The 11,120-nt window shown below is 37.7% G+C and overlaps 1 protein-coding gene across 1 annotated transcript in view; it reads left to right on the top strand.

Annotated features, from left to right (window-relative positions):
• EDIL3 (EGF like repeats and discoidin domains 3) overlaps positions 1-11,120 on the top strand; it is a 196,374-nt gene that overhangs the window by 4,248 nt on the left and 181,006 nt on the right. Inside the window, exon 2 of the mRNA XM_009281597.1 lies at positions 3,426-3,554. Within this exon, the coding sequence (XP_009279872.1) occupies positions 3,426-3,554 (129 nt within the window). The remainder of the gene's footprint in view (positions 1-3,425; positions 3,555-11,120) is intronic.

Genomic DNA, 11,120 nt, shown 5'->3' with positions numbered 1-11,120 from the left:
GGTGTGCCAGGGGAAGTTTAGACTGGATATTAGGAAAAATTTCTTCACCAAAAGGGTTGTCAAGCCTTGGACCAGGCTGCCCAGGGAAGTGGTTGAGTCACCATCCCTGGAGGTATTTGACAGACATGTAGATGTGGTGCTTAGGGACATGGTTTAGGGGTGGACTTGGCAGTGCTAGGTTAATGGTTGGACTTGATGATCTTAAAGGTCTTTTCCAACCTAAACGATTCTATGATTCTGTTATTGTTTATTCAAAGGTGATATTTATTTTGTTCTGCATAATTTCACAGACACTAAGTCATAAATAAAGGTGCTAACATTTTAAGTGAGTTTTACTAATCTATGTATGCAAGTTTGCACAGCCTGGTATCTAGTTTTAAGTAGAATTATTGCTCGCTTGTATCTGTGCGGTTACTCATTTCTCTGACTGCATCATATCTGACGTCATACTATGGTATTATTTTAACCATTGTTGTTCAAAGTACAGATTTCCCCTCTTCAGCCCTCTTTAGCATTACATGGATGAGACAGGCTAGGTAATTTTTTTTGTTGGAACTTTTTGTCTCTTCCCCCCCCAACATTTTCTTTAGAGGTGTGTGTATTCATTTTATTTCTGCAATGTGACATAATGACAATTAAAAATTTACACCAGTGACTGACAATAGAATTTGGGCCAAGGTGCTGGGTCAAAAGAGCACTTAGTGTAGTTATTTCCTGAACATGGAAATAAATGACTGTTTTTGGAGGACAGCATCTGCTTTGTTAGTTCCAACCTGTAGGTCGGGTCACTTGACTTCAGGCTGAAAAAGCCAACACGAATTTTCAGACAAATGAAAACTACACAGTTAAGTATGCACAGTTTGGTCAAAGTAGGAGATTTCCGCTTCTGGAAATATAATGGAAAACTGGAGATGTATTAGGCTTGTCAGTCAATATAAAACTTACAAACTGAAACAGTATTTAGTCTTTTTACATTTCTGTTTCTTTATTGTATTGCATAATTGAAATCAGAAGAACATTGATTCAGGAAACACATAGTAAAAATGTCCCCTCTCATTTTAATCAGAATATCCATACGGATTTGCATAATAAGTGTTCCTGCTCCAGATGCTATTTAATTTATTAATTTAATTAAAGGTATAGGAATACAGTTGTCAGAGCATTCAGTTAATAGTAGTTGTTCTTTCACAACCAAATGCCTGAGCCCCATGAAGTAAAAACCAAGCATCCTTTACTACTCCAATAATGCAACAAGCACTGAAAATGAGAAGTCTTTACTTATTTAGATTCAGTTAAGAAGACAGATAATGTGTAGTCATTAGACAGATAATATCTTATGTCATTGGCTCTTTTCAAATAGCTCTACTTCTCTGTCAGCTGGACAATCTTCAAGACAAAACTGTTAATACCAAGTACATAGACACATGACAAATCTCGGTGTCATGAAGTCAGCTTAAAGCTGACAGATTAAAATTAAATCAAATTAAAAATAACCCAGCAAACTAACCCATAACTAGAGGTTTTTGCAACTGATGCACAGAACTCATAAAGGCAGTTTTGTACATCAGTTAAATTTCTTAAGTGATTGTTAGATTGGAATTCTCACACCAGGCACTAATCTGAAGTCAATGTGCCAGAAAAGTGTTGAAAACATTTTGAGGTCCCTTGCCACCACTATAGTCCAAAATGTACTTTAATGTCAGTAATACTAACATAAACAAGTGGATTTCTATAACTCTTTACAATTACATGGCAAAAAACTGATGACTTTCAATTTAAAAAAACATACAAAATAATGTCCTTTTTTTTAATAATTACCTATCTGCAGATTTGCTTTAAGTTGCATTTGCAAAAATTTTGCAAAACAAAACCGTACTGCACAAATTATTAATATTTCTAAAAACAATACTGAGCAATAGAGAGTACATACCTGTCTTATAAGATGAAGCTTGAGATAAATAAAAATTCTTCTAAATATATATTTAATAATCTGATAAAAAATATTAAATTGAAGCTGATCAAAGCCTAGGGTATTCTTCAGGATCGCTTCCAGTTATCCCACTGGGGACAGGATGCAATCCTGTATTTCTGTATATTTGTAGAACTATGATAGGGTGGGGCTCTTTAAGGGTGTTAAAACTGAGGTACTACAAGAATTGAACAGGCACTCTGTTCTCTCTTTTATATCTCCTCCTGAAGGCCGTTTCAAATAATATTAGATAGGAAATCACAATAATGTGGTGTACACACTGGTAATATTGGAGACGTTCAAGTTCTGAGCATATGAAGCAGCCCTGTGGTGCATCTTTCAGAGTTTATGTCTTTCTGCTGTTGATCACCTCGCCGCTAATTGACTGAATAGGGTGTCTTCACTGAAGAGCAATTGAAGGATAAGCAAAATCTGCTTGTTTAGCATTATTTAGGCAGGCTGAAGCTACCCACTGTGCCAGCACTTGCCCTGTATCCCAGGGAGTTTTGTAGCATAGCTGATTCATAGCATAGCGAAGCATAGCTTTGTTTCTAACTGATTTGTTCTGATTCTGCGATCAAAATGAATTATGGGAGAACCTGACAAACTTCCTTGGGACATGGAGGGGACTGTCGGGGAGTACTGAGGGACTGTGGCCTCTCAAGTCCTTTAGCCTCTAGCCCTGCTGTGGAGTTGGTGGGTCACAAGTCATAGTGAAAGCCTCCCTGGGGCCACAGTGTGAGCATACAGCAGCTCTGGTCATAGGGCTCCACATCAAAAATCATTGATTGGTTGTAAACTTACCGTTAGAATTAAATTGTTCAAAATACTTCAATGGCTTTAGTCTGTACTGTCAAACTTCATCCTGGGATCACATGTGATTGGTCTTTGTGTGACTGACATAAAGCCAACATAGAAGCACACTGCTGGCCTGAATGCCATGCTCCGTGTTTAGCTGTGTGCCAATGCCTGATTTGGATCAAATCTGTGCGTAAGTCTGGAGCACATGATGATGTAACCACAGCCACAGTTCCTTGCTTACGAACCAGGTGATAAGACAATAGCCTGAATTGAAACCACCATTCAGCTTTATGTTGAAGGGAACCTGGAGAGGTAAAATCCTGGGTAAATGCCTTTCCAAGTATATATCCTGAATGACTTCAAGTGAGAGAAAGCAAAAAAATATTTTTTCTTAAATTTTATTGTCTTTTGCAAGTGAATAGCTGTCAGTGTATCTAAAAGAATCACATTTTACGGAGTAGCAGGCTAGGGGAAGATGATTACACAGAGGTGTGCTGTCAAATAAATATAAAATGGAATTAGGCAAAAGGTATTCAAAGGACATAGAGGTTGTCATCCCTTTCTGTCTTGGTTGTCAGCAATCTGCCATACTTAGAGCTTCTGCGTAACTTTTGGAGAGGTTTATACAGGAATCTTTTTTTCCTGTAATCCACAGGGGACGTGTGTGACTCCAACCCATGCAAAAATGGTGGCATCTGTCTGTCGGGGCTGAATGATGACTTCTACTCATGCGAGTGTCCTGAAGGCGTCACAGACCCCAATTGCTCTAGTGTTGTGGAGGTTGGTAAGTGCAAACTTTAAATGCTGGAATCTTGAGTATCCCATTAGTCTGTGGCTGGCTAACCAGTGATCATGTCCACGGCATTTTGTATAGTGCTGTGGTCATTGCATTGTTCATTACTGGTTTCTTAACCTTATTTCTATATCATAGATATCTATGTCATAATTAACAGACAGTTAAAACAGCATCTGACAAGTGTATCTGCAGAACATAATCACTCAGAAAAGTTCAGCGCTCTACTTCACAAAAAGATCATAGTTGTGACTTAAAGTGACCAACATTTCTCAAAGATCAATGTAATTAGATATATCTATATATCCTTCTGCTGATCAATGACCATTTAAAGCTTGGTTTCTGATAGTTTTATGCCTAGGTCCAGAGTAAAGAGTAATTACTTAAACAAGTGAAGTTACAGAAACAGTATAGGAGAAACCAGAATAATACATAGTAGTCACTTGTTTGAATTTCAAAACAATTACTCAGCTGGAGGTTATAATTAATCATTATATGAGTGCATAGAGTGCAAGTCAAATGTACTGAAATCTTGTGATGTGTGTTTGACTCAGAGTAAACGTAAACATGAGTGGCAGCTCCAAAACATCCGGCAGGTCAGGCCTCCATCTTAAGAAAAATTAAGGAGAAAATCAAAGTGCAAGGGAAAAGATGGTAGACAGCTCATTGTGTCACAGGCCATTCCATCATTTTTGATGGAGCAGAAGAGCTGCAAGTTGACCAAGATCTTATATTATCCCAAAGAAGGTATAAAGGTACGTATGGTAGAGCAAAACAATAAATAGACGCTACTGTTTAAATAGGTACGTTTTCTACCTATCTCTTCCATGGAGTTGTGGGAGTTAGGTTAGGAAGGTAAAAGATACAGAAAAGCATTGACTTACAGAAGAGAAGGCAGTGTCTCTTATTTTTTTCCTATTACTAAAATACGCAAAAGTGGAGGTTCTGTGGCCATACCTCTTATCTGAAGGCTTTGCATGCCCTGCCTGCATTACTTCTGCTGACAGCCAAAGTATTCGAAAGCAGTATGACCCTTCAAGTATTTCATATCATACGTCTGTGTCTGTGATTCATCAATCTGGGTTACACTAACATGCTTCAGTCTGTGACGGCTGAGTAGTACTCACACATTTTGCTTCTGCCAGCTGTACTGTAGGACACCAACCTCGGGCAGAAAGGCAACGCCAACAGCCTTGCTCCTACAGGTGTCTCACTGAAACCGTGACAGCCAGGCTCAGCACCTCTCTAACACTGCAACCATCCTAAATCTGTGTGGTTTTCATTTTTTAATAAATAAATAAAGGCTACACAGGCACAACCTGAATACAGGATTGGTTTTGTTTTGGTTTGTGTTTTTCTTTTCTGAAAATGATGCTACCGTTGTTCTGGGAGTGAATTCTAAGTCTTCACAATGCAATTTTAAGGGAATTTGGATTGAATTTGATTTCCCTGAAGATAAGTTTTCTGCAGACAAATTAACTAGTTCCTGTGAAAGAATGACCAACTTTGGTCAGACACCAACTGCATTTTTTTCTGACTGTAAAATGTCATAGTAGCTGGTTATTACCTAACATTTGAGTTGCACAAGAAACTGCTTGTTCCCTTGGTGCAACCACACAAGAAGCCGGAAGACACTGCCTCAGAATCCTGTTTTCCATCCCTTTCCCTACCATTTTTATGCATGCTTGAAGGGTCTGAATTTATCCTACAGCTGTATATCATGCTACCCTAAAATGGCATTGACATGGGTTTACTGCAGGAAACTTGCATTGCGCATAACTGGGAGGATGCCGATCATGAGTGAATCTGAGATAAAAGCATATTGTGATAATTGCCACTGTAATTTACAACTAAATATTAACAGGGCTTTAAAAAATACACATATACTTAACTAAATTCTTCAAACACTTCACAAAAATCTCAGTCTGGTAAACAGAGTAAAGCATAAGCAAATAGAGAACTTGAGAATATAAGGTAATCACAGCGCTTATGCAGACAGAGTATTACATTTTTAGTTTGCAATGCAGAGGGATTATCTGCCAGACAACATTGGTTAAGTAAAGGACTTATTAATCTTCCTATATTAGCTAAAATCCAGAGTGTTAATTTAGTTTGTGTTTGTCCTGTATGATTATGCTACATGTATGGATTCAGAGACTAGCCATTACTTTTTGAAATATTTTCTAAAGTAATCTTTTACTTTTTAGTAAAGGCTGTCTGAGGCTTATTCAGCATTATACTCCCCTACATAGAGTCATATAAACCACTGAAAAAAATGTTATTTCAAGATAGTATTTTCGTTTTTCCTATGAAAATGATGATGAATAGTGTAAACTATTAGTCAATTAGGCTCGATTAATTCAAATACTGGAGTGTTTCAAGTAAAATAATAAGTTGAAAGGTGGGTGTGTGAGGAGCCAAGGAATGCAATGTGTGATCACTGTTACCAAGAGTGTTTATTAGCAGATGCAAGATTGGAGAAAGAATGCTAACAAAGGTTACTTCTCTTTGGCTTTTTAATGAGTTGTTGCCCAAAAGCTATTTCTCTTAATCCTTAGTATCTCAAAAAAGTTTCTTGACTATTTCCTGTGTAGTTGAAAACACTAAGTTGTTTGAAAATTAGGCATTTAGGATGTCGGGAGGCACTGAGTAAGAAGAAAAGAGGAGGGTAGGGGAAAAAAACAACGCAGAGAGGAGCTTATGTCAGTCCGTCTCCCCTCAAAAGGGCTGTACAGCAAATTTTAAAAGCAGTTGAGTGTTCTGTGTGACCCTCCTATTAGATACTCCACTATTAGACTTTATTCAGTCCTGGTGACAGGATACTGTTGATCTCTGGACAATAGCTGGAGTGTCACAAATTTTCAAGGAACATACCTCAGACAGGAGGATTTCACAGTGAAAGGTAACAGGGATTTTACTTAATCACGCATTAAAGTGGGTAAATAAAAAACAATGCCATACAGATAAGAAGTTATAAATTCACGTAAAGGAAAAAAAGATAGATGCATAAAAGTATATAAAGGTAGGAAGATTAAATATTTAGGCAGAAGTCTTACCTAAGTCAATCAACAAAGATTCAAGACAGTTTGGGAGCTGCATGAATAGTTCAAGGACTTAAGAATGTAAGTCCTGCTAGTATCTTAACAAAACTAAGATGTAAAATAACCCAACATGATTATAGCACCTTATTTCAGTCTAATAAAATTCATTATTGCTGTTTTTTTCTAAATTTACCCATGAAAAATCCTGACTCCTCTGCCATACCTCGCCACTATTTTCTGATCCTGTAACTTTGAGTGTATCTAAAACAAAATTTTTGTGATATTTGTAATAGTAATTTTTATATTTTAAATTTCTAATCCTATTCTGATCCTACTCTTTCTCTAATGGTAATCCTGCCTTATTTCCTATGTTTCCTTATACAGAATACTCTACATAGTCATGCTAAAAGAGTTGAGATTAGACGATAGATCTATAATATCACTCCGTTTGTGCAGCCAGGTCATTTCAATGCTCTGTGTATCCTAACATTCTACATATCTGATAAACTGGCAGAGAATAAGATAGAGGCAAGCAGGAAAAAGTACATTGTGGTTCTTTTCAGTACAGCACATCCTCCAGTGAGGTAGAAAAGTATTTTGCTAAACAGATAAGAGTAAAAGGTAATTATATCAAGCTTCCCAAATAGCAGGACGTTTTCCAAAGATAATAAGGTCACTATGGCCTGAGTTACCTCTTTGGCAGACTCCTATCTATATCTTTGGAAACATGAATTTTAACCTAGATTGAAAAGGATTCACATGTAATTAACATCGGTATTGAAATGCATTACAGACAACAAGTTGACAGACTTTACATCATTTAAATAACTCACAAGTAATTCTCAGAAACTGTATAAATTACAGAAATACCATAAACTACAACTGTTACATACAATTAATAGAAGTCTAGTACATACTGTTCAGGAAAACTATTAACATGAATCCTAATCAACATGGGTAGTTGATGAAAGAAAAGTAGCTTAGTCATGGACAGTGCATGAGGGGAGCAGTGACAGTGTGGGTATATACATTGAAATAATACTGGAAGAATTTTTTTTTTTACATAAAAATTATTCCTGTTTTGTTTGGTGTGTGCATAGGGGAAAACAGGGAGAGAAATACATTGCTGAAGAGAAAAGTTAAAGAAAGAGCAGCTAAATTTAGTATGCCATAAGGCTATCACAGTATGTACCATGAGTGACCAAGTTGTTCACGTTTGAAAAATGAGCAACTTAAAACTATTCAGTCTTGATCCTCCAAATCTGAAATTCAGTCGCTGTCTGAGAGATAAACTGGTGAACATGTTTAGTTTATGTAAGTGGAAAAATAAATGATGTACAATGATAGGGAGGGTGGAGGAGTCATGAGAACATTAGAGAAGAGCTGGGAACCCTCTTCAAAGCTGCATTCAAATAGGCTGTCAGTACCCTCTTGGAAAGCGTCTTTACCTTTTGCGTCAGCTCTCAATACTCACTGAGAAGAACTCATTATTGAAAACCATGGTAAAAATGTCTATGTGCATTTTAGAAGGATGGAAAGGCAAGTTAATGATCTTATACACACAATACAGGAAACTTGGGTCTAAATTCAGCATGGTGGCTGAGAGAAGGGAGGAGAGCTGAAAGGAAAAAAAAAAGAGGTGCCAGTTTTGCATTACATCTTTATTCTGCCAAGTGATTAAGAAGTGATTGTGGGGTTCCTTGTTTATCACATTGCAGTGCTTTCCGTATCAGTTTAGTCTTTCCAGTGTCCAAGGGAAACTATTTCTTTGACAGCTGCTGTCTCTGAGCCTGCGACACAGGAATCAAAGGGGTTCTTCCCTTTTCATGCTGTCAGATAAAAATTCAGTAAGATGGATTAGATCCAGAGTGCTATGATCTGTTGGCTTTGTGGCTTTCTTTGCACAACCTAAGTCTCTACCGTTGCTGTCCTGATCTCTGCACAAGACCAGAGCTTGTCAAAAAAATCAATACGGATAGATTTCTGTCATTGTTTTCCAGTCAGTGTTACAGATGCTTTTTAATGCCATGAGTGGAAATGACTGAATGATTTCCAAGATGTTTTTATAGTCCTACAATATGTGATTTTTTAAGGAGGATTGTTTGCACCACACATTGAACATATGTACTAATAGATTTTCTCTCTAAGGTAGAAATAATGAAATTAGTCCATTCTTACAAAAGAATTCCAATGGCTTAGTGTCATGTGTATCTAGTATGCAATTGATATGAATGTAGCTGCCTTAGCTCTAAATTAGGTAGCCTGAAATAATTCAAATTAAAGTACTGGCGATCATAAATTCAGAGTAGTTGAGGATGGGAGGCAGTTCTGGAGGTCTCTAGTCTAACGCCACTTCTCAAGAGAGGATCAGGGGCACAAGTTTCTCAGGGCCATGTCCAGTTGGGTTTTGAAAATTCCCAAGGATATTCACAGCCTCTCATGACAATCTGTGCCAGTGTTTGATCACCTGCACAGTGAAAAAACAAGCAAACAAATAAACCCAAATATGTTTAAGTGGAATTTTGTGAATTTTAGTTTCTGCTCTTTGTCTCTTATCCTGTCACTGTGTACCACTGAGAAGACCCTGGCTCTGTTGTCTTTATTTCTATAAGACTTCTCTTCTCCAGGATTAACAGTCCCAGCTGTCTTAGGTGCTCCTCATATGTCAAGTGCTCCAATCCCTTAACGATTTTAGGGAAATAGTCACGTCTCTTAGCCTGCTAGCAGTGCTCTCCCTAGTACAATACAGTACTCAGTGCAGATTGCCCAGAATACTGGGAAATAGAGTGTGGACTCCAGATTTCAGCATCTGATGTCATTGCTGTATGTGTAGTGTCACCCAAACTGACTACATTTATTGCTATTGTGACAGAATCTACCTAAGTGACTTATCCACCATGTTTCTTATTGCCAACAGGGAGGTTTTATTGTATGGCTGTGAGTTCTTCTTCAGTAAAGTTTCATGCTTTGCTTTTGATACTGATTTATTATTTGGAAAAAATTGCAAAGGAAAGGAGTGTCTGTTTGTTTATATTTTTGTTCTTGAAAATCGTTTCAGTGGTTCTGTTGGTATAAAAGTGAAACAGCAGAATGGTGAGTTGGGCCCGTGTTTATCTGAATGTAGGAAGAATAATCAGGTAGTTTCTTCTAGGAAAAGAGTGAGATGGAGTGGGAGAAGGTGGGTAGAAAACAAGTTCTTCCCTGCTAGGCTTTATCTATGATACCTGTTCGGATTCTGTGTTGATTTCTTTCCCTGTGGGCAATGAGAGAAAGTGCTAGTTTTTTTGAGCAACAGCTTATTGCTTCAGAGTTCTTAATAATGTCCAGGTTTCCACTTCTGAGCAATGAAGGAAGTTGTTAAGTGGAGCCCTATCAGCATGGCACCTGATTAAAATGAAGCTGATTTTGTGTGAACCTGATTTTTGTTTGGTTGGTTTTAGTGTGAAATATCCCCAAAGTATTTGCTGAACTATTTGAAGTGCACTCTTGTATTACTTTCCTTATGATTAGCATTTGCAGTATGAGTATGGACTACTAAATTCCTCTTAGTAAGGCTGTAGCAGTTCAGTATGTTGAAGGCATTTCTCAGTGTTCTGTTCTGAAGTCTATAGCCTATAGTTTCACATCTCTCTTATAGCAGTGTTTTATGTGGAAATCACTGTAAGGCAGGTTTTTAAACAGGAACTATCAGATAATCAGGCCACTTGGCTCATTAGGAGATGTTCTCAAAGGTTACGGGATTCTATTGAAAGGCAATCAATAGATATTAATAAAAATAGTTTGACAAATTAAGTCTTAATTTTTAGTTTCTGTGTAGCCTGAAGAGTGCATACTGCACAGAATTCTAAATTGAGTCGACTAAAGGCGTATAAGCAGAATGGCTTAATAAATGGCATTAAATGCAGCACAGAAAATGTAAGTGATAATTGTACAATGTTTGTGCCAAAACAATTGCCTTTTGTGTTGATTGCTAGTAAATCTGTTGTGAAAATATGGGCTCAAGTCAAAATTGGTGAGAATGCTAAAATAATGTATATTCATAGAATCATAGAATCATAGAATACCAGCTTGGAAGGGACCTCAAGGATCATTTGGTCCAACCTTTCTCGGCAAAAGCACGGTCTAGACAAGATGGCCCAGCCCCCTGTCCAGCCGAATCTTAAGTGTCCAATGTTGGGGAATCCACCACTTCCCTGGGGAGATTATTCCAATGGCTGATTGTTCTCATTGTGAAAAATTTTCCTCTTGTGTCCAATCAGAATCTCCCCAGGATTAACTTGTACGCATTACCCCTCGTCTTTTCCATGTGACTGCTTGTAAAAAGGGAGTCTCCATCTTCTTTGTAGCCAGCCTTTAATTACTGGAACACCATGATAAGGCCTCCCCTAAGCCTTCTTTTCTCAAGGCTGAACAAAGCCAGTTCTCTCAGCCTTTCCTCATAGGGCAGGCTTCCCAGTCCTTTGATCATTTTTGTGGGCCTTCTCTGGACCCTCTCCAGCCTGTCCACATCTTTTTT

This window comes from Aptenodytes forsteri, unplaced genomic scaffold, assembly GCF_000699145.1.
Source record: "Aptenodytes forsteri isolate BGI_AS27 unplaced genomic scaffold, ASM69914v1 Scaffold116, whole genome shotgun sequence".
Classification (NCBI taxonomy): domain Eukaryota; kingdom Metazoa; phylum Chordata; class Aves; order Sphenisciformes; family Spheniscidae; genus Aptenodytes; species Aptenodytes forsteri.
The sequence above is the reverse complement of the archived record's forward strand: the minus strand, read 5'-3'. Positions and strand labels throughout refer to the sequence as shown.